This window comes from Littorina saxatilis, linkage group LG13, assembly GCF_037325665.1.
Source record: "Littorina saxatilis isolate snail1 linkage group LG13, US_GU_Lsax_2.0, whole genome shotgun sequence".
Classification (NCBI taxonomy): domain Eukaryota; kingdom Metazoa; phylum Mollusca; class Gastropoda; order Littorinimorpha; family Littorinidae; genus Littorina; species Littorina saxatilis.
Genome location: NC_090257.1, coordinates 36,395,341 through 36,419,134, shown reverse-complemented (window position 1 = coordinate 36,419,134; position 23,794 = coordinate 36,395,341). Strand labels below are relative to the sequence as shown.

The window sequence follows — 23,794 nt, the reverse complement described above, 5'->3', positions numbered from 1 at the left end:
TCTCGATTGATATTCCCGCTGGGTCTTGACTGAAATACAAGCCATATAAAAAACCACTCGTGTTGTAATCTGTATATCCCATTCTACCATCAAACACAAAGTGTAGACTACTAGCGGCACTGTTGCGATCTGTGGAGTGTGAAACAGTGTTTTCAGCGAGACTTGGCCTTTTTGCAACCTTAAACTAAGTGACCGTCGCTGAAAAAATAAAACGAATGAGTGCATCTATAAGTACGCGGTAACACTACTTTCAGACCGTTTAAAAGCTTTAAGTAAAGGTTCATAAGTTGCAAGAAAGTAATGAAGTCGTATAGAAATCCATTTAGTTGAAGCGCACAATTCTTTTGCGTTTCAGGTCGGCGGAACGGGGAAACCGGTTTGGCCCCCATTTGGCTTACTCGACTCGATTCAGAATCGATTCCACGTTGTTTTTTTCGAACGCATTATTATACAATTAGTCTTATTGACAGAGAAGCAAATTTTAGGGAACACATATGTAGATTTAACCATTTGCTCCCTATTTGAAATGTATCTACATGTTTTGCGAGTGTGTTTGCATGAACCTAAACTGGTATGGGTGCGAGGAAAACAGGACCCAAGTCTGTCACCGCCGCTTGATTGCATTTTGAAAGAATATGACTGGATTACGGAAAAATACACACATGTTAAGTTCTTAGATACCTTCATCGCCAATGTGGACTTACTGCAGAGCCAGGCAAAAGAGTAGACTTGCTCGCAAAACACGTGAAACAGCTGATGATAGCGAAGCCCAACCGTGCCAGGTAAGGACGGTCTGACAGATTCTCAAAAGTCGTCTGCTAACGAAGCAAGGGGAGGGTACTCGTGTTTTTGTTTTGGTTCGCTAGCATCTGGTTATCTTGTAAGTTGAATGTTCGTTTTTTCCCACCTGCATTGCTTTCATAATGAAAGAAACGTTTGCTTATTGCATCTCATACATCAGATCAGTTCTGAGATTCATTTTTGCGTGCAACTGATATGGTTTTCTGAGCCGTGCAATACGATTTTGGAACTTCATACAAATGTGTCACATTGTTCGGCGCGAGGTCAAAGGTCGGGAGCAAAGTAGTTCTTCGCCCAAATCGGAATCTGCACTATCATATATTTTTTTGAGTCCATGATGTATTTATTGAGCTATAAAAATACAACATATATACCCATACTGAAGTAACAGAGACAAAGAAGGGAGGTCATGGGATATTGAACATTATACGAAACACAAATCGACAAGGACCAAGACACTCGGACTCATACACTCGCAGACAGGCGCACAGCGAGAACGCGACGCACTCACTCATACCAACTACAAGCACATGCATTCTAGACGGAAAAACAGTCGTAAATAAATAAATAAATTATTGGATACATAAAGTTGGTTGAGAGAAGAAGAATAGAGCTGGAAAGGGAAGAAGAAGGAGAAAGAAAGAGACAGATCAAGGACCAGCAGGAGAGGGGGATGGGTGGTCATTAACGGACTAGTGAGGGAAGAGGTGTGTTTTGAGTGAGGTTTTGAATGATTGCATGTGGAGTGCCTGAGTGAATGCGGGAGTTGGTTCTATCTCATAGAGCATGATGTTGAGAAAGTGCAAGCTGCACTATACCACTTAATTCACATAAATTAACTCGCAATTTACCTCAATGCAATGCACTTTGTGTACATAATGTATAATGTGTTTTCACTTTAGTTTTCTGTTCAAATGTAGAATTTTAGTTTTTCTATTTTCTATTTTTTATCTTGTATTTTTATTTCATTTTTGTAGTTAGTCCCTCTTTAGGGCGAGGGCTGGGTGTAAAAAAGCAGACCACTGCTTAATCTACTACCCTCGTTAAATAAAGAATTGTCATTGTCATTGTCATTGTCATATCCGCCTAGGCTTTACAATGGGATAAAATCATCCCTGTGTTTGGACACATTATAAAATCGACTGGTTTGTGAGCATCCTGACACAGTGAGCATTTCTTGATTAACACTATTGTTTTCAAAGCCTCACTTGATGTTTGTAGAACTGTACCCACGGAATATGCGCGATATAAGCCTCATATTGATATTGATTGATCATGGGGGTGGACTTTAGATTTGTCAAGTAGCTTTGCCTCATAAATTTTTTTTTTAAAAAATAATAAAAAATGAAGGCAAAACAACTCAGGGATGTAGCAGCCTGCATGCAACGGAGGTAAAAAAAAAGCAGCTTTGCAATTTTAATTATATGCAAAGTACGTGACTATTAAGGGTGCATTTACATTGACGCTTGATTTGAACTTTTAACTTTTAATTTTTAAGTGGAGAGTTTGTTTTTTTATTATCCCTCATATGGTACTCTAATACGACTTTGAACATACACTACTCGCATTTTATTCTAACACGACTTTGGACATACACTTATCTCGACTTTATGCATATTCTGGTCGCATTGTACTATAATACTACTTTTGGCATACATTAATCTCATTGTATTAATTTTAGCACGACTTTGGACATCCGCTAATTGCACTGTACTCTAACACGACTTTGGCCATACACTACTCGCATTTTATTCTAACACAACTTTGGACATACATTTATCACGACTTTATACATATTCTGGTCGCATTGTACTATACTACTACTTCTGGCATACATTAATCTCATTGTATTAATTCTAACGAGACTTTGGACATACACTCTTGGCTAACACGACTTACGCTAGTCACAGTGTTTGCACAGCGTGTAATCACCAGCATTTTTAATCAAAGTAATCACTGACGATTCTTACCTCTGCTGCTACAGGTGTGACGGCGCTGCACGAGGTGGCACCCAACCGTGTCCGTCACGACCTGACGCACCTGAAGGAACGCGACTTCCAGAGTCTCAAGGCCGCTCTCAGGGATCTGCAGAACGACGACGGGCCTGATGGTTACCAGGTAAAGAGTTTTGATTGATATTTTGGCTGGCTGGCTGGCTGGCTGGCTGGCTGGCTGGCTAGCAAAGACGTTTATACCAACGAAGAAAGGAAACCAAACGAATCGTTCTTGCATGGCCAAACAAGGGTGAAGGGACGTTGAAAAACACAAAAACCACATTATCTCAAAATGTTATCACAGTGCCATCCTATGGAGCACTTAAATTCTAACAATGTTATTATAGATGGCAGTGTCATCCATTCAAATAAGCAAATGCTAACAACAATGACATCTAGTCTGACACGAACATGTTAACATGATGTTGCATCACAGTGATTGCAAGTCTATAGTTACATCCTGACAGCTGTTGTTTTATTGTGATAATGGATCCAGCACTCACATCCTAACTGTGTTTCTGTGCTTCAACAGGCCATCGCCCGATTCCACGGCGCCCCACCACTGTGCCCGAGCCCCGAAGCCCCCACACACGCCTGCTGTATCCACGGTTCTCCCACCTTCCCGCACTGGCACAGGCTCTACACGGTGGAGGTAAGGGGGCTCCGCTCATATGTAACTTCAGCAGGACCGACGACGCACTGCAGATTATCTCAGCCCAATATACCTGCGCAGTTTCAGCGGCACAGACGACACACTGCCTATTATTTATGCCGCGATAGGGATTATGACGAGTACTTGGCCTGGGTTTTTTTTCACGCAACGTGTAGCGGGCTGGGATAATCTGCAGTGCGTCGTCTGTGCCGCTGACTCTGCGCAGGTATAATCTGCCCCTAAGAGGTTTGGGTTTGTTCATCCGCTTTCGACAAGACGAAGGAGCCTCCAGAAGTTGTTATGCTCCTGAGATACTTATAGTTTTGCAATGGGGCCTTTTAATTTGGTAATTCTAATTTTGATTTTAATTTTAATTTTAATTTCGAGATATATGAAATGTTGTGTCATCGCCGATGAAAGATTGGAGTATGCATGCATACCTCATTGTAAATATCATGGGGCATTGCCAGGAGCTTGGAGTCTAAGCACTTTCAGAACACCCCTCGTATCTTTGTTCGTTGTAAAGCGGACTAGTTTTAAACAGGTTATTGTTCGCAGAAATCAGACACCAAGAAACTCAAGGAGACAAGCCTTGACTTTGAAATGTGTTATCGTTATCTTTAGCTGCAAAGAACGTTTCCTACGCTCATGCCACAGACCTTCAAAAAGTACGTGCAATGGCTTTAGAGTCAGTTCCTATTGCTGTTAAAACCTAGTAAACAGTACCGCTTTAAGATGAGTTCAATCTGTATATTCCTCTGTTTTGATTTAGTTCCCCATACCCCACAATTTCTTCTGGTTAATCATTGTCATGTCCACCAGTATTTGTGAAAATTAGTATTGTTTTGGTCACGTAAAATAAACATTTGCTTGCATATTTTCAATGGGCGGTTCTGATGAGGTTATGCCCCTTCTTTCTTTCGGCTGGTAACTGGCGCCACCTCGCGGCAATATCACAGGAGTTGTCTCGCGTTATCACCCCAGAAGCACTCATTGTTTCCGAATTCCTGTCATGTATTTTGAATAAGATTTTGTTGAAACTAAGATGAGTCAATTTCGCTCACGCGCATGACTGCTTGCCGACAGATGGAGGACGCCCTGATCCGCCACGGGGCCAGCGTGGCGCTGCCCTACTGGGACTGGACGAAGCCCATCAAGGACCTGCCCGAACTCTTCACCTCAGAGTCCTACTATGACGCGTGGCGTGACGAGGTCATCATCAACCCATTCGCCAGGTAGGACTACAGTTTGATTTTTGTTGTTGGCGTTGTTAATGTTGCTGTAGTGTTCAATTCACCTCAGAGTCCTACGATGACGCGTGATGTGATGAGGTCATCATCAACCCGTCCATGTAGGCCGACACTCGTTGTTGTTGAAGTTGATATTGTTGTTGCTGTTTGTGGCGTTGTTCGACTAACCTCGGAGTTTTACACCTTGCGCGATGAGGTACTCGTCAAACACTCGTTGTTGAAGTTGTTGTTGATGTTGATGTTGCTAATGATGCTCTTGATTTGATCGTTGTTGTCGCTTGTAGTGCTGCCCCCCCCCCCCCCCCTTATTGCTGTTGTAGACAAATCTCGTAGCATAGCATTCCAATTTACCAGCCAGTAAAAACAAAGGTCAAAACCACAGTAATGGTATCCTATTACATAACGTCAGTGCTGTTTTCTGCCCGCCAGGTGCTTCATCAAGTCTGTGAACGGCTACACGGTGCGCGACCCCCAGCCAGAGCTGACCAAGCTGTCCCGTGACGGCCAGCACTCCATCCTGTTCGACGAGGTGTTGCTGGTGCTGGAGCAGACGGACTACTGCGACTTCGAGGTGCAGTACGAGGTGACGCACAACGCCATCCACTACCTGGTGGGCGGCAGGCAGACCTTCGCCCTCTCCTCCCTCGAGTACTCTTCCTACGACCCCATCTTCTTCGTGCACCACTCCTTCATCGACAAGGTGTGGGTCATCTGGCAGGAGCTCCAGAAGAGGCGCCACCTGTCCCATGACAGAGCGGACTGCGCCATCAACTTCATGAACCAGAAGCTCCACCCCTTCGACTGGGAGGAGCTCAACCCCGACGTCAGGACACGCGAGCACGCGCTGCCCCAGACCGTCTTTGACTACGAGGACCTGGGCTACCACTACGACAACATGGAGCTGGGCGGCAAGACCCTGGACGAGATCGAGGAGCTGATCCACGAACGTCATAGCCACCCCAGGGTGTTCGCCGGCTTCTTCCTCCACGCCATCGGCACCTCGGCCGACGTGACCTTCAGCATCTGCAAGACGGACACCAGCTGTGTTAGGGCCGGGGCCTTCTTCATCCTGGGAGGCCATCTGGAGATGCCCTGGCGCTTCGACCGGCTCTTCAAGTCAGTCAGCTTATGCCTTTTGTCGTGGTTACTTAAAATGGTTTTGTCTTGGTTCGTGATTAGTTTTACCTTCTCTACATTTGCTGCTGTCATGCCTTTTTTTGGGTTTACTTCACACCCTCCACAATTCAGTGAACTAATGCCCTTCGCCGTTTTTTACTCAATAATTTGTTTTATCTTTGTTCTTGATTAGCTTTAAAATCTCTACAATTTGCTGCTGTCCTGCCTTCTTTGTGTTTATTTTTTTAATTTGACGTTCTCAACAATTCAGTGAGCTTTGTTTGTTTGTTTGTTTGCTTAACGCCCAGCCGACCACGAAGGGCCATATCAGGGCGGTGCTGCTTTGACATATAACGTGCGCCACACACAAGACAGAAGTCGCAGCACAGGCTTCATGTCTCACCCAGTCACATTATTCTGACACCGGACCAACCAGTCCTAGCACTAACCCCATGATGCCAGACGCCAGGCGGAGCAGCCACTAGATTGCCAATTTTAAAGTCTTAGGTATGACCCGGCCGGGGTTCGAACCCACGACCTCCCGATCACGGGGCGGACGCCTTACCACTAGGCCAACCGTGCCGGTTTAATTCAGTGAGCTAATGCCCTTTGTTGTTGTATGTGATTATTGTTGTCTTTGTTCTTGATTTGTTTTACCTTCTTTACAATTCGCTGCTGTCCTGCCTTCTTTGTGTTCATTTTTTAGTTTTTTAGTTGTTGTTTTTTACGTTCTCTAATAATTAGTGATCTCATCCCTTTCGTCGTTGTACTTGCGTACACGTCAATATTACCATGCTGGACTAATTTTCTTGATTCTCTCTGTAGGTATGACATCACAGACGCCCTTCACGACGCCAACATCGAGCCCGAGGACGTGTTCAACGCAGAGGCTCCGTTCACCATCGAGTACGAGATCCACGCGGTCAATGGCAGCGCTCTGCCAAAGTCATCCATTTCTGCGCCCACTATTATCTTCGTGCCTGCTGAAGGTGAGGGTAGTTAGAGTATTAGGTGTTAGTGATGAAGATGGTGGTGTGGTTGGTGGTGGTGGTGATGATGATGAAAATGGTTGTGCGGTTGAATTGAAGGATTTTGGTGATAGAAGTATTAGCAGCTGCACTTATTTATTTATTTATTTTTTTTCATGCAATTTATATCGCGCACATATCTCAACCACGGATTCAAGGCGCAGGGATTTATTTATGCCGTGTGAGATCGAATTTTTTACACAATATATCACGCATTCACATCGGCCAGCAAACCTCAAGCCTATTAGGGCGAGCATTCACCTTTCACGGCCTATTATTCCAAGACACACGGGTATTTGGTGGACATTTTTATCTATGCCTATACAATTTTGCCAGGAAAGACCCTTTTGTCAATCGTGGGATCTTTAACGTGCACACCCCAATGTAGTGTACACAAAGGGACCTCGGTTTTTTGTCTCATCCGAAAGACTAGCACTTAAACCCACCACCTAGGTTAGGAAAGGGGGAAGAAAATTGCTAACGCCCTGACCCAGGGTCGAACTCGCAACCTCTCGCTTCTGAGGCAAGTGCGTTTACCACTCGGCCACCCAGACCTGTACACAATTTGTACGTCAATCTTTATTCTGTTCAATACCTAATGAACCTACTGTGGGATTCTGTACTCAGGGTCCGACGCTGAAGCCAGTTCCTACAGCATCGCTGGAGTTGGCGTTCGTAAGGACATCAACACACTGACGGCAGCAGAGACAGAGAACCTACGTGATGCCCTGCGCCACGCCCAGGCCGGTACCGGCAGACTGCCATACAACGAGGTGGCCAAGGCTCACGGCTATCCTCCGCAGGTAACAACTCGGGGCTGAACCTAGTGTATGAGCGGGAGGGGCTTCCAAAATGAGGCAGGGTTACAGGGGCTAGCCGGGTGGAGGGGTCTGGGTGACAAGGTCCCCCAGATGCAGTTGACATTAAGCATTTTCAAAGGGTATTTGGGGTATCTCCTCAAGGAAACAGGTACATGTTTCCGGGTAAAAGAAGGATGGCGGGGGGTGGGGGGGGGGGGGCTTCCAGAACCCAGGAAACCAACCTCAGCGCCGTCATTGCAACTTGTGCATTGTTGTTTTGGCATGGGTGATGGTGATTGTTGTGTGAGGTAGATTGAAGCAAGCTTGGTGTGTTGGTTTATGGTCCCTTCAACCTATTTCGCTGGTCGGCTAGTTGGCTGGTTGGCTGGTCGGCTGGTTGGCTGGTCGGCTGGTTGGCTGGTTCGCTGGTCGGCTAGTTGGCTGGAATGTTAAATGTAAATGTAGTAGTACGAGTAAGTATTCAGTTAACAGATGAGACTGTGAAGTCAGACCAGCTTCAGAGTGTTGATACAGTAGCACGTCATATTGCATAGACTTCGGAACAAGTAGTGGACTTATTTCCGGCAACTTTGCCTGCATTCATCCGGGTTTTTCCTCCATTATTCCCGTAACTGTTCAGGCAATGCACAATTACAATATCACTTGTACTGTACGGATACCATAGCATAAAAATCACCCTTTTCAACCGCTGTTCTGCTTACCTCCCCTCAGTGCGAGCACGACGGCCACGAGGTGGCGTGCTGTCAGCACGGCATGGCGAGTTTCCCGCAGTGGCACCGCCTCTTCACCCGCCAGATGGAGCTGGCTCTCTTCTGGGAGGGCGCCAAGGTGGGCATTTAGTATTCAGTGTAACATGGGTTATTCTTTATATTATCTGTCATTTCTAGTTTGATTGTTCTTTCTCTGTGTCTGTCTGCGTTGCTCTGTCTGACTGTCTGTCTCTCTCTTTCTCTCTCTCCCTCACTCTGTCCCCATCTGTCTCTCTGTCTCGGTCTCTCTCTTTCTCTGTCGCTCTCCCTCTCTGTCTCTGTCTCTGTCTGTTTCTCTCTGTCTCTGTCTTTCCGGCTGGCTGGCTGGCTGGCTGGCTGTCTGTGTGTGTGTGTGTGTGTCTGTCTGTCTCTGTCTCTCTCTCTTTCTCTCTCTCTCTCTCTCTCTCTCTCTCTCTCTCTCTCTCTCTCTCTCTCTCTTCTTGATTCGTAATGATTTTGATATTATATTCGTATTCAAAACATTAATAAAATTCACTTTTTTTCAAATCATTTATATTTTATTAAATGGATGAAAGAAACATGTGTGCATTTATCACACGTGTTCAACTTGGCACCTTCTTTCGCTTTCAAACCCAGGTTGGTATCCCCTACTGGGACTGGACCGAGGCCTTCACGGATCTTCCCGCCCTCTTCACGGAGAAGGAGAACAACCCCTTCCACCACGGAATCGTGCCAGGCAGCGGCAACAAGACCACCCGGGCCCCCAGACCCCAGCTGTTCAACGACCCCGAGCAGGGCGAGGAGTCCTTCTTCTACCGTCAGATTCTTCTGGCCTTTGAGCAGCGAGACTACTGCAACTTCGAGGTGCAGTACGAGATCACCCACAACGCCCTCCACTCGTGGATCGGAGGCACCAGCCCCTACGGCATGTCCACCCTGGAGTACGCTGCGTACGATCCTATCTTCTTCATCCACCACAGCAACGTCGACAGACAGTTCGCCATCTGGCAGGTGAGTGCTCTGCTTACGATCCCATCTTCTTTATCCACCACAGCAACGTCGACAGACAGCTCGCCATCTGGGAGGTAAGTGCTCTGCTAACGATCCCATCTTCTTCATCCACCACAGCAACGTCGACAGACAGTTCGCCATCTGGCAGGTAAGAGGTGGAAGTAGGGTTGTAAGATGAAAGCTGTGGCGAATATTTTATTAGAACTAAAAAGATATCAATCATAGTATCACTATCATTATTGTAATTGTACAAAGATACATGGAAAGAGCCAATACATTAAAGAAGAATCTACCGTTGCACGCTGCTAATGACGTTAACCATGCCGTCTATTCTAAACCATCCAATGGCTTCTTTTGTTTTTTGCTTAGATGTCTTTCATTCATATTTTCGTTTGTTTATTGTTTCACCTGTACTTGTTTGTTGTCTGCATAGTTTCTTCACTTTAACGAATCTTAAGCTTCAAATACATGTATCGTAGTTTGAAATACACATGCAATAACTGTAACCTAGTTTTTCAATGTCTTCTTCTTTTTCTCCCCACACAACAGGCTCTGCAGAAGTACCGCGGCCTGGACTACAACACGGCCAACTGCAACATCCAGGAACTGAGGCAGCCTCTGGAACCCTTCGATCGCGACGACAACCCCATCCCCACCACACGCCAACACGCCCACGCCATCGACGCCTTCAACTACGACCAGTTCGGTTACCAGTACGACAACCTCAACTTCCACGGCCTGACCATCCCAGAGCTGGAGAACTTGCTGGAGAAGAAGAAGAGAGAGGACCACATCTTTGTCAACTTCATGCTGCACGTGCGTATTGACATAATGCACTCAAAACTATACTAGTGTACAAGTGTTTCAATATGAACACACTTTTTGTAACCAGTTGGTTCTGAACACTGTGTGAGATACTATATAATTCAACTTCCAAAAGTAGCACAAATTGTGAACCCTATTTAGTGTACCATGTGCAAGTAGAATTATATAGTATCTCACACAGTGTTCACAACTGGTTACAACAAGTGTGTATTCTACTTCCAAAATTAGCACACATTGTATTGTATTGTATGGGGAGATTTATATAGCGCTTGACGTTCTCTAAGCGCTTTACATATTAATTTCTGCCGTGTGAAATGGAATTTTTTACACAATATATCACGCATTCACATCGGCCAGTAAACCTCAAGCCTATTAGGGCGAGTATTCACCTTTCACGGCCTTTATTCCAAGTCACACGGGTATGTGGTGGACATTTTTATCTATGCCAAAACAATTTTGCCAGGAAAGACCCTTTTGTCAGTCGTGGGATCTTTAACGTGCACACCCCAATGTAGTGTACACGAAGGGACCTCGGTTTTCGTCTCATCCGAAAGACTAGCACTTGAACCCACCACGGGGATGTAGGGCGGGGATGTAGCTCAGTCGGTAGCGCGCTGGATTTGTATCCAGTTGGCCGCTGTCAGCGTGAGTTCGTCCCCACGTTCGGCGAGAGATTTATTTCTCAGAGTCAACTTTGTGTGCAGACTCTCCTCGGTGTCCGAACACCCCCGTGTGTACACGCAAGCACAAGACCAAGTGCGCACGAAAAAGATCCTGTAATCCATGTCAGAGTTCGGTGGGTTATAGAAACACAAAAATACCCAGCATGCTTCCTCCGAAAACGGCGTATGGCTGCCTAAATGGCGGGGTAAAAAACGGTCATACACGTAAAATTCCACTCGTGCAAAAAACACGAGTGTACGTGGGAGTTTCAGCCCACGAACGCAGAAGAAGAAGAACCCACCACCTAGGTTAGGAAAGGGGGGAGAAAATTGCTAACGCCCTGACCCAGGGTCGAACTTGCAACCTCTCGCTTCCGAGGCAAGTGCGTTTACCACTCGGCCACCCAGACCTGCCGTAAACAGTATTTAGTGTATACCATGTGTGCTACTTTTGCAAGTAGAATTATATCTAGTATCTCACACAGTGCTCACAACTGGTTACAAAAAGTGTGTTCACATTGGAACACTTCTAGCTGAGTGTGGGCAATTGTATATTGGACTTTACTGATTTTGACTTTACTTGGTGTCACATTTTGGAAATTCGAATCCACTTGATGAGGAGTGTGCACGTATCTTATTCATAAGTTGTCTTTCATGCCAAGAAGATAGTTGTCATTGTGAAATGTGGCCAATTACTGGGTTGGGTGATTATCTGCAAACCAACTTAAACATTTAGTCTGATAAAATGTGTATACATTAGGCATTTTAGCTGTATCAAAGTCGAACATTGATAATACAGTTTGTTTTTGACTGAATAACAAGTAATACGTACGTGATGACAGCACTATCCAAAGGTCATGACTCCAGGAGCTATGTTTAAACACTCTCATACAAATATATGTGTCTTCAACGTACACAAATCTTGTTCTGCGTCACTGCAGGGTATCCACACGAGCGCTGACGTGGAGTTTGACCTGTGCAACGAGGAAGGCACCTGCAACTTTGCCGGCACCTTCGCCATTCTGGGCGGACCGCTGGAGATGCCCTGGAGCTTCGACAGGCTCTACAAGTACGACGTCACCAACGTCTTCAAGCAGATGCGCCTGCGTCCCGACTCCGTGTACCACTTTGACGTCAGGATCCGCGCAGTGAACTGCACTCAGCTCGACGCCCACTTGATCGAAGCCCCGTCCGTCAGCTTCGTTCCTGGCAAGAGTGAGTAGAGCGATCTACCGTTGTGAGTTCTCTGGGGGGGGGGGGGGGTGAGGGGGGGGGGTAGCCCTGGTGCTATCCTGTGTTTGGGGGATCAAAGCGGTGAACGGCACTCAGCTCGACGCTCACCTGATCGAAGCCCCGCCCGTCAGCTTCGTTCCTGGCAAGAGTGAGTAGAGCGATCTTTCGTTGTGAGTTCCCTTCAGGGGTGGGGATGTGAGGTTAGGGTTAGCCCTGGTGCTTTTCTTTGTTTAACGGATCCGGGCGGTGAACGTCTGTCAGCTTCGTTCCGGGCAAGAGTGAGCTGAGCGATCTATCGTTGTGAGTTCTCTGCAGGGGTTGGGATGTGAAGTTAGGGTTAGCCCTGCATTTCTTTATTTGACAGATTCGGGCGGTAAACGTTCGGGAAAGGGTGAGTGGGGAGATGATACTTGTGAAATGTTCCCAAATTAGTAAAGAGCGTTGTTCACCGCCAATCAGCAGTCTCAAGGTATGAAAAGAAAAGTATCTAATAAACAATATAAGACATTACAATTGAACAATTCGCACAAACTTTGTTCTGGCAAATAGTTGGATCGTTTTGAGTTCTATGCAGGGGTTTCCTAATCAATCAATCAATCAATGAGTCTTATATCGCGCATATTCCGTGGGTACAGTTCTAGGCGCTCTGCAGTGATGCCGTGTGAGATGAAATTTTATACGGCCAGTAGATTGCAGCCATTTCGGCGCATATTTACCTTTCACGGCCTATTATTCCAAGTCACACGGGTATAGGTAGACAATTATTAACTGTGCCTAAGCAATTTTGCCAGGAAAGACCCTTTTGTCAATCGTGGGATCTTTAACGTGCACACCCAATGTAGTGTACACGGGGGGAGGTTCGGACACCGAAGAGAGTCTGCACACAAAGTTGACTCTGTGAAATAAATTTCCGCCGAACCTGGGATCGAACTCACGCTGACAGCGGCCAACTGAACACAAATCCAGCGCGCTACCGACTGAGCTATATCCCCGCCCCTAATGCAACCCTTTATCCACAGTGCTGCAGTCACACTCGTGGTCCTGGTCCTGGCTTCTCTCCTTTTGGCTAACGTGTTCATTCCTCTCTCTACTTCTTTCCAATGTGCAAAACGTATGTCTTTGCTCTATGTGGATGTGTGTTGTGGTAATGACAGGTTGTACGACTAAACGTTTGCCTTTCAACCTCTATCCTTGATTTGATGTATAATAAAGATGGGCCATTCAATAAATCAACTAAGTTTTAATTCACTCAATCCACAAAATGTTCATTCAATCAATCAATCAGCCAATCAATCAATCAAACCAACTAGCCAGCCAATTAAGCAATCAGTAAAATCACCCCCCAAATAAATAAATGAATACATAGACCAATCAATCAAGCAAGCAACCAACCAATCAATCAATACATCAAATAATCGATCATGTCGTCACAGAGCCACTGGGCAGCAGGGTGGTAGTGGAGGAAGACCCCACCCCCACGGAAACCGACGACGTGACGCGCTTCGAGGTGTCCTCCCTCACGCTGGAGCAGGTCAGCAACCTCCGCAACGCCCTCTACAAGCTGCAGAACGACTTCGGGCCCAACGGCTTCGAGGCCATCGCCAGCTTCCACGGCAGCCCTGGGCTGTGTCCGGAGAACGCCACGGAACGCTACGCCTGCTGCCGCCACGGAATGCCCGCCTTCCCCCACTGGCACCGTCTGCTGACCGTGCAGTTTGAGCGTGCCCTGAGGGACCAGGGAGCCGTGGTGGGCGTGCCTTACTGGGACTGGACACGCCCCGCCAAGGCCCTTCCTTCTCTCTTCACGGATCCCTTCGACAACAACCCGTACAGGACGTGAGTGGTCTTCATCATGAGGCTGAGCTTTGGTAGAAGGGCGGGGAAAGCTGACTGAGTCACTGAGGGTTTCAGTGCATGCTTTTTTTTTTTGGGGGGGGGGGAGGGGTTAATAGGTGCGGCGGGAGAACGGGTCAAAAGAAGGGTGCGGGGAAGGACAATATGTGACCCTCCACCACGAAATGAGTCGCATGTCACCTCGCGCGGTTCTGCGCTAGGCTTAATATAAGTCCGGAGAGTGTCTGGTAACAGTGTGAGGGTCACCTTAGTCACAGGCTTATAACTCAAACAGTTTTCGCTCTTTTCTAAAACGGTTTTCACCACTGGATAGAGCATACAATACTCTTTAAGAAAATGTACAAATATGAAAATCATGCAAAGGTGACATGCGACTCATTCCGTGGTGGAGGGTCACATATGGTAGTTGTGGGTAAGGCGGGTACAAAGGCAGGGAGGAGGCATGATTTATAGTCAGGGGATGCAAGGAAATAGTCAGACTCTGTTTCAACCGTTTACCAGCACAAAATCTTCCTGTACAACATAACTAATGGTTGACTCTTAATTTACTGGCTTTCTGTATAGGGTTTAACTGAACATGTTAATGGCTTGTTTCAGATACTATATCAGCTTCAAGCAGAAATGGGATGGCTTGTTCCAAATACAGTGTCAGCATTAATTGGTCATTAGAAGGCTTGTTTAAGATACTGAACCAGCTTAGACTAGAACTTTGATGGCATGTTTCAGATAAAAAATCAGTTTTAAGTGGACATTTTTGTGACTTATTTCAGATACCGAACCAACTTTGACTACAACTTTGATGGCTTGTTTCAGATACTAAATCAGTTTTACGTGAACATTTTTGTGACTTGTTTCAGATACTGTATCGCCTTTATGTGCCTGTTTCAGATACCGCATCAGCTTCAACGAGCAGTACGTGCAGAGAGACATCCAGAGCGAAATGTTCGTCCACTCAGCGGAGGGTGACCACGAGTCGCTCTTCTACCAGGCTCTGGAGACACTGGAGGAGAGCAACTTCTGTGATTTTGAGGTCAGCATTATTGGGAGAGAGAGAGAGAGAGAGAGTGTGTGTGTGTGTGTGTGTGTGTGTGTGTGTGTGTGTGTGTGTGTGTGTGTGTGTGTGTGTGTGTGTGTGTGTGTGTGTGTCTGTGTGTCTGTGTGTCTGTGTGTCTGTGTGTGTGAGAGACAGAGGCAGACAGACAGACAGACAGACAGACAGACGGACAGACACAGACACAGACACAGAGAGACAGATAGAGAGAGAAGTGGAGAGTGAGATTAAAGAGAGAGGAATTGAATTGAACTTCATTTTGCAAGGATGACCGTGACCGAAAAGCAAGCAGGCATGTGCTCTTTTTCATTCGGCCCTTTCCCATTGAGTGGCTACTCTTTAGAAAGAAAATGAAGAGGTTTCAGTTCCACAAACCGTACAGGTTCAGGGGTTTATAGATGTAGTCTTAGCCCTCAACCTGAAGTAACCAAACACTCACACACACTATAACCCACATGTTGTGACTGTCCTAAGTTCCTTTCCCATTGAGGGGTTACTCTTTAGAAATGAATATGATAAAACCTACGAACAGGAAACAGTTACGCAAACCTTACAGATTCAGGAATCGTTTGCTGCACTTTTAAATTACAAAACCCTGATACACACTGTAACCAAAAATGTATGTTGTGACTCTCCCACATTCACTACGAGATGCTGCACACACACACACACACACACACACACACACACACACACACACACACACACACACATACACACACACACACACACACACACACACACACACATACACACACACACACTCACACACGCAATACGCACGAAGGCACACATATCATGTGATCAACATGTGATTAATCTAGGCTTATATATTATCTTATGTCTTATGTCTTATGTTGTGACTATCCCAGGTTCACTACGAGATGCTGCACAACGCGGTGCACGAGCTGGTGGGCGGGACCAAGACATACGGCATGTCCACACTGGAGTACTCTGCCTTCGACCCCTTCTTCATGGTGCACCACTCCAGTATCGACCGCATCTGGCAGATTTGGCAGGCCCTGCAGAAACTCCGCCGCAAGCCCTTCAACTACGCCCGCTGCGCCCACAGGAATCTCTTCAAGCATCTCGAGCCCTTCGCCTACGACTCCGTCAACGCCGATCCTCTGACGCGCGCCAACTCCCAGCCTGTGCAGATCTTCGACGCCGCCAAGTTCCACTACAACTACGACAGCCTGAGCCTTAACGGCCACAGCGTGGCGGAGCTGAAGGAGATGATCGCTTCCATGAAGGCCAACACCAGGCTCTACGCCGGCTTCGTCTTGTCCGGCATCGGCACCAGTGCCCGTGTGCAGGTCAGTGGGGTTTGGGTCTTATTAAATCATGGACGATGTCAATACTTGCTTGCACAGCTTGGCGATTACATTGCAAAAACATGATTAAAACAATAATAAGTGCACTAAAAAGGCCGTTGGGTCGATATATTTGTGAATGTATTGTTTTGTCAATAACAAACGTTCCAACAACCTACCTTTCTTGTTTTTTTATTCTGAATTTTGGAACGTTGGCAGTCTCTTTGTTTTTGGATTTGATTACATTGTAAGTAATTCTCTTCTGCTGGTATGACAAAACGCTTTGAAGACGCCCATATGAAGCGCTTCACAATCAACAAAAGAAACTGTCTTTTGTTGTGGTATTTCTTCTGAGTCTTCTTTGTTCATGGGCTGAAACTCCCACGTTCACTCATGCTTTTCGTAATGGGTTCAGTTGACACAGAGAGCGGGGCTTAAATAAGGAAACCTAAGAGATGGTCTTTTTTTCGTAACAGATTCAAATACTGAAAAAAACAGCAGAAATAAATCCCTGCGCCTTGAATAAGTGCGCAATATAAATTGCATAAAATAAAAATTAAAAAATTAAAAAAATAAATCCCTGCGCTTAGAACTGTACCCACGGAATACGCGCGATATAAGCCTCATATTGATTGATTGATTGATTGAAATAGACAGAGAGAGCGGAGAGCACGTAAACGTTGTTACGCCTATTTATAAGTCAGGTCCAGCGGACACTTGTAATAATTATCGTCCGATTTCCTTGTTGAGTTGCGTTGGCAAAGTTTTGGAACGATGTATTCATAGCCACCTATATTTCTTTTTACAATCCAACAACATACTCACACCTACACAGTCAGGTTTTATACCCGGCGACTCGACGATTTGTCAACTTGTCTCTATATATAATGATGTATGTTTAAATTACAACAGCGGTTTAACACAGGCGGTATTTTTTGATGTGTCGAAAGCTTTTGACAAAGTCTGGCACAAAGGATTATTAGTAAAATTGGAATCGATTGGTGTTCGAGGTCGACTTTTGTCATGGTTTTGTAGTTACTTAGCAAACCGTGTTCAATTAGTTGTCGTTAAAGGAGCTAAGTCAGAGCTGAAAGGTATACAAGCAGGCGTTCCTCAAGGTTCTGTGTTAGGCCCTCTGTTGTTTTTGATTTATATAAATGATATTGTAAATGATATTGAGTCTGTTATTAAATTGTTTGCTGATGATACTAGCATGTCACTTGCATTGAATGATCCGGTAAGACGTGCCGAAATTTTAAATACAGACCTCAATAAAATTAGTTGTTGGGCAGCACGTTGGAAAGTCACATTTAATGAAACAAAAGCCAAATTGCTGAATATAAAACGTGACTTAAGCCAAATTGACCCGTTATTTTTCAAGGGAATTGTTTTGGAAGACACAAAGGAACACAAACACCTCAGTATTATTTTGCAAAATGACTCTAAATGGGACGCTCAAGTCAGAAATATTGTGAAAAAGACCACTTTGTTGATTAATTGTTTAAGGCATTATAAGTATAAGTTATGCAGAAAAAGTTTGGAAATAATGTACAAATCCTTTATTTTGCCACATTTGTGATCCTCCACCACGAAATGAGTCGCATGTCACCTCACGCGGTTCTGCGCTAGGCATAATATAAGTCCGGGGGGTGTCTAGTAACAGTGTGAGTGTCACCATAGTCGCAGGCTTATAACTCGAAAAGTTGTCGCTCTTTTCTAAAACGGTTTTAACCACTGAATAGAGAATAAAAAAACTCTGTAAGAAAATGTAAACATATGAAAATCATGAAAAGGTGACATGCGACTCATTCCGTGGTGGAGGGTCACATTTGGACTATGTTGATGTATTATGGGATAATTGTACCGAAGCCCTGTCGAACACTCTGGAAAAACTACACCTTGAAGCTTTACGTATTATAATTGGCGGTGTGCGGAGAACTAGTCATGGTAAGATTTACAAAGAAAGCGGATTTTGTAGTCTAAAGGAACGCCGAAGACAACATAAATTTATTTTATATCATAAAATGGTTTATGGTAAATGTCCCCTATATTTAGTTGACCTTTTGCCACCACTAGTTTCATCCTTAAATCCCTATCACAGAAGACGACCACTTGAAAGATTTGTACCAGCTCACAGGACAGAAATCTTCCGAACATCCTTCGTTCCTTCGACTACAATTTTATGGAATGATCTGCCTGATGTGGTTAAAACCACAAACTCAATTAGCGAGTTTAAGCATTGTTTACAAAGTCCTCATCATTATGTGCCAGTTTATTATTATTTTGGAAAAAGACAGATAGAAATACAACACAGCAGAATGCGTTTAAACATGAGTAACCTTAATTCCGATTTATGCAAACGCCATTTAAAAGATAACCCACAATGTGCGTGCGGTAACCGGAACGAAACAGCTGAACATTACTTGTTATACTGCACGTTGTTTGAACATGCTCGTATGTCCACAATTAACTCACTGCCTGCCAATTTTAGACACGTGGAAACATTATTAAGAGGCAGCGAGCAACATTCATTTCGCATAAATACATTGATTTTTGAGTCCGTCCAATCCTTTATTGCTGAATCTGGTCGACTAACTTGAAGGATTAGCCCACGTACTGGTATTGTGTATGTTTGTGTGCAGGAGAACGTAAACCCGCCTCTCAGTGTTGTTGCATCAATTACATATTTAACATAAGTAATAATTATTATTGAGTTTTTGTTTTTGTTTTGCTGTTCTCTTTTGTGTGTGTGTGTGTGTGTGGTTGTTTTCTTTCATACATTCGTAACGAACTATGCTGCCCTCTCCATGAAAGTGTACATTTATCTGAACTTACTTATTGCATGTCTCAGCATCGATGTTCTCGTCCCGCGCGCTTCATTCATAGTCTCACTTTTTATTTTATTTTTTTAATTTTTTTTTTAATTTTTTTTAATTTTTTATTCTATTTGATTAATTTTTAAAAAAAATGTCTCTGTAAATCCTCCTGTTTTGATTAAGTTCCCCATACCCCCCTCCTACATTTTGTTCTTCTGGTTAATAATTGTGTTGTCCACCATCATGAAAACTTGTCTAACTTAGCATTGTTATGGTCACGTCAAATAAGCATCTGCTTGAGTTCGTGTCCTACAGGGTGACCCAAAAAAAAAGAGTACCCAAACAAAACGTCATAAATTGAACAAAAATAAAGCAATCTTTATAAAATGTATTTACACACACAAGTAGCCTCTGCAGGATTTGCACAGAAAATGTTAGCGTTCTAGCTTGTCTTTCAGGAAAGTTATGCTCATTCTACAGAACATGCTCCAAATGGCCTCCGCGCCGCTGCAGGCAAACTTGAACTCGCCGCGCAAAGTTATCAATCACCCGCACACACTCCTGTTGCGAGATTCCGCGAATGGTTGTTGTGATGGCTCTCTTGAGTTCTGTGATTGTCTGTGGGTTGTTCCTGTAGACGTTGTCTTTCAGGAACACCCAAAGATAGAAATCTGGGGGATTTAAATCCGGGGGAGGCCATTTGGAGCATGTTCGGTAGAATGAGCATAACTTTCCTGAAAGACAAGCTAGAACGCTAAAATTTTCTGTGCAAATCATGCAGAGGCTACTTGTGTGTGTAAATAAATTTTATGAAGATTGCTTTATTTTTTTTCAATTTATGACGTTTTGTTTGGGTACTCTTTTTTTTGGGTCACCCTGTAGCTGCATTTTTGTCAATTGTTTCATGTCATGTATTTTGAATAAAATTGTGTTTAAACCAAACGTTGTTTCGTTCGTTATCCTATACCCTGGGCTTAAATAAGGAAACCTAATAAGAGATGGTCTTGCTTTCCAAACAGGTTCAAATAGACACAGAGAGCAGAGAGCACATAAACATTGTTTCGTTCTTTATCCTTGGCCCTGGGCGTATATAAGGAAACCTAAGTGATGTTACTTCTTTTCGTAATAGGTTGACATCGACTCAGAGAGCGGAGAGCACGTGAACGTCGGGTCGTTCTACATCCTGGGCGGCGATGGCGAGATGCCGTGGGCCTACGAGCGAATCTTCAAGCTGGACATGACCGACGCAGCCAACCATCTGGGCCTGGGCCCCGACTCCAACTTTGACTTCCACCTGAACGTCACGAAGTATGACGGCACACACCTCGACGTCAACTTCCCGGCCCCAGTCGTGGTCAAGCGAGCGGCCAACGCCGAATATGACGTGCTCATCCTGCCCCTGAAGAAGGTCAACGACCTGCCTCCCAAGGTGAGACAATGGAACGAGTGATGACAGAAAATGGAAAGAGCGGTGGTTGCAGTGTTGTAAAAGATGCTACACAAGTTCTGTGTTTGTCATGTGTTTTCATGTTGTTGTCGGGCTTGTACTAACAATAACACCGTCATACGCCGAATGACGCACATTAGCTTTCTTTCTTTATTTGGTGTTTAACGTTGTTTTCAACCGTTCAAGGTTATATCGCGACGGACACATTAGCTGAGGGTGATTCTTCCTGCTGGATGACTTGCTGCGTGTGGGTGAATTGTTTTCAACCGTTCAAGGTTATATCGCGACGGACACATTAGCTTAGGGTGATTCTTCCTGCTGGATGACTTGCTGCGTGTGGGTGAATGTATGGGTCTGTGTGTCTGCGTCTGAGTTTATACAATATTCACGTTTGGTGGCCATTCCAACCCGACGCCTTTTTAACCGTCAACCGTTTGTCACCTCGACCTTTTGACTGTCAACCTTCCATAATCCTCACGTCACCCATTGTAACCCGACCCATCGTGCTACGACCTTTTGCTTCTCTTCGGTTTTAAACAAAAGGCCAAAGTAAAGTTCATGCGGTTTCCTTTGTTTCCAGCTTGTTCATATAGCCGTGTGCCGAAGACACATTAGCCTCCGGTTTTAACAACAGCTCAGGGGCGATGATGTAGCTCAGTCGGTTGCGCGCTGGATTTGTATCCAGTTGGCCGCTGTCAGCGTGAGTTCGTCCCCACGTTCGGCGAGAGATTTATTTCTCAGAGTCAACTTTGTGTGCAGACTCTCTTCGGTGTCCGAACACCCCCGTGTACACTACATTGGGTGTGCACGTTAAAGATCCCACGATTGACAAAAGGGTCTTTCCTGGCAAAATTGCTTAGGCACATTTAATAATTGTCTACCTATACCCGTGCGACTTGGAATAATAGGCCGTGAAAGGTAAATATGCGCCGAAATGGCTGCAATCTACTGGCCGTATAAAATTTCATCTCACACGGCATCACTGCAGAGCGCCTAGAACTGTACCCACGGAATATGCGCGATATAAGACTCATTGATTGATTGATTGATTGATTGATTGAGTGTGTACACGCAAGCACAAGACCAAGTGCGCACGAAAAAGATCCTGTAATCCATGTCAGAGTTCGGTGGGTTATAGAAACACGAAAATACCCAGCATGCTTCCTCCGAAAACGGCGTATGGCTGTCTAAATGGCGGGGTATAAAACGGTCATACACGTAAAATTCCACTCGTGCAAAAAACACGAGTGTACGTGGGAGTTTCAGCCCACGAACACAGAAGAAGAACAACAACAACAGCTCACAGTGAATTGATTCCATTCTACTGTTTTGAGGATGAAAGTCACTTGTTCATTCATTGCATATTCACTCAGGTGCCAGGAGATTGGTTCCTCGTATCTCCCACTTACTCTATTGCACATGTATGTATGTATGCATTTAGAGCGTTTACGTGCCTTTGTTTCTTAGTTTAAGCGTGCATACATTCGTTTCACACACACACAAACAAAAACACATACAGAACAACAACAACAACATGCTTATGGACACAAACATTGTTTCTTAGATCCTGTGTCCATCTTTTACAGATCGTGGTGCGCCGAGGAACGAGAGTGCTGTTCCACGTGACGGACAAGGAGATTAGCGGGCCGGTGCGAGAACTGGGGTCGTACACCAACAGCGTGCACTGTGCCATCCCGCCTGGCGAGGCCAACGCCTATGACCTGGATGTGCCGTACGTGCTGCAGCCCGGAGACTATTACTTCACCTCCAATGTCGTGGAGCAGTGCAAAGCCGGCTCCCGCATCCAGATCAGCGTGGACGACGAGTGAGGAAGAGGTGGGTAAGGCAAAGGTCAAGGTCGTCCCATAACCAGTTATGGTCGTAGGGCAGCGAGATGTTAGAGATCGCAACTACTCTCGGGCCGGCTTTATGAGGTGGACTGGGTGGCCGAGTGGTAACGCACTTGCGCTCGGAAGCGAGAGGTTGCGAGTTCGACCCTGGGTCAGGGCGTTAGCAATTTTCTCCCCCCTTTCCTAACCTAGGTGGTGGGTTCAAGTGCTAGTCTTTCGGATGAGACGAAAAACCGAAGTCCCTTCGTGTACACTACATTGGGGTGTGCACGTTAAAGATCCCACGATTGTCAAAAGGGTCTTTCCTGGCAAAATTGTATAGGCATAGATAAAAATGTCCACCAAAATACCCGTGTGACTTGGAATAATAGGCCGTGAAAAGTAGGATATGCGCCGAAATGGCTGCGATCTGTTGGCCGATGTGAATGCGTGATGTATTGTGAAAAAAATTCCATCTCACACGGCATAAATAAATCCCTGCGCCTTGAATATGTGCGCAATATAAATTGCATAAAAATAAAAAATAAAAATAAAAATAAAATCCCTGCGCTTAGAACTGTACCCACGGAATACGCGCGATATAAGCCTCATATTGATTGATTGATTGATGAGGGCGGTGCCCTCCCCCGTCCCTGAATAGGGTCGGGTACCCAATTCCAGCTAAGAGGTGGGGGAGTTGTGGTTTAAACAATGTTTTATTCATGTTTTACATCTTCTTGAAATTTACATTATCATGAAGTGAAAACAACAAGCCTACGGCTTGTGGTGGTGTCTTCAAAATAACAACTTGCAATCAGATATAAGAAATGGGTTACTTGTCGTACTTACTTGTTTTTCAGTCATACAAAAGGATATAATTATATTCGGTATTGTTTCACAGCAAAGTTATGAAATTATAAATTATGAAAGGATGTTCTTGGTGGTAAGAAAGTTGATCGTGGTGTTGTTCGTGGTGGTGGATATGTCGGTGTTCTTGTTGGTTGCGGTTGTGGTGGTGGTGGTGATGGTGATTGTGGTGTTATTCGTGTTCTTCCCCTCCTCCTGCTGTTAAACATAAAACTTGCCCACTAAAGAATTAAGGGTTGGAAACTTTAAATGTTTTTGTTTTGTGTTTCAGGTGAGGAAAAAATACTGGACTTCTCTTGGCTAGCAGAATGAATGGAATACACAAAGACTGGATTAACAAATGGATGCTGTTTAGCGAATGAAGAATTGCCAGAATAGAAGTACAGTATTTATTTTACTCCGCGAATTCTGCTGACACTCTGGCAGAAATTGTTTCCGGTGATACTATTTATTTGTCAAAAAGTATTTACAAATAAAGATTGAATGAAATTGAAATACTTTGATCTGTCTTTCT

The 23,794-nt window shown here is 44.9% G+C and overlaps 1 protein-coding gene across 2 annotated transcripts in view; it reads left to right on the top strand.

The window, feature by feature from the left end:
- Positions 1–23,775, top strand: part of LOC138945630 (hemocyanin 2-like) — a 63,851-nt gene extending 40,076 nt beyond the window's left edge. For both annotated transcript variants that reach the window (XM_070317102.1, XM_070317103.1), the window contains 16 exons: positions 2,786–2,919; positions 3,328–3,447; positions 4,534–4,682; positions 5,127–5,813; positions 6,639–6,802; positions 7,469–7,644; positions 8,374–8,490; positions 9,009–9,383; positions 9,933–10,199; positions 11,812–12,085; positions 13,537–13,939; positions 14,846–14,987; positions 15,881–16,324; positions 20,267–20,566; positions 22,171–22,420; positions 23,552–23,775. In XM_070317102.1, coding sequence (XP_070173203.1) covers positions 2,786–2,919; positions 3,328–3,447; positions 4,534–4,682; positions 5,127–5,813; positions 6,639–6,802; positions 7,469–7,644; positions 8,374–8,490; positions 9,009–9,383; positions 9,933–10,199; positions 11,812–12,085; positions 13,537–13,939; positions 14,846–14,987; positions 15,881–16,324; positions 20,267–20,566; positions 22,171–22,413 — 3,995 coding nt within the window. In that variant the 3' untranslated portion in view covers positions 22,414–22,420; positions 23,552–23,775. The remainder of the gene's footprint in view (positions 1–2,785; positions 2,920–3,327; positions 3,448–4,533; positions 4,683–5,126; positions 5,814–6,638; positions 6,803–7,468; positions 7,645–8,373; positions 8,491–9,008; positions 9,384–9,932; positions 10,200–11,811; positions 12,086–13,536; positions 13,940–14,845; positions 14,988–15,880; positions 16,325–20,266; positions 20,567–22,170; positions 22,421–23,551) is intronic.
- Positions 23,776–23,794: the final 19 nt, after the last annotated feature.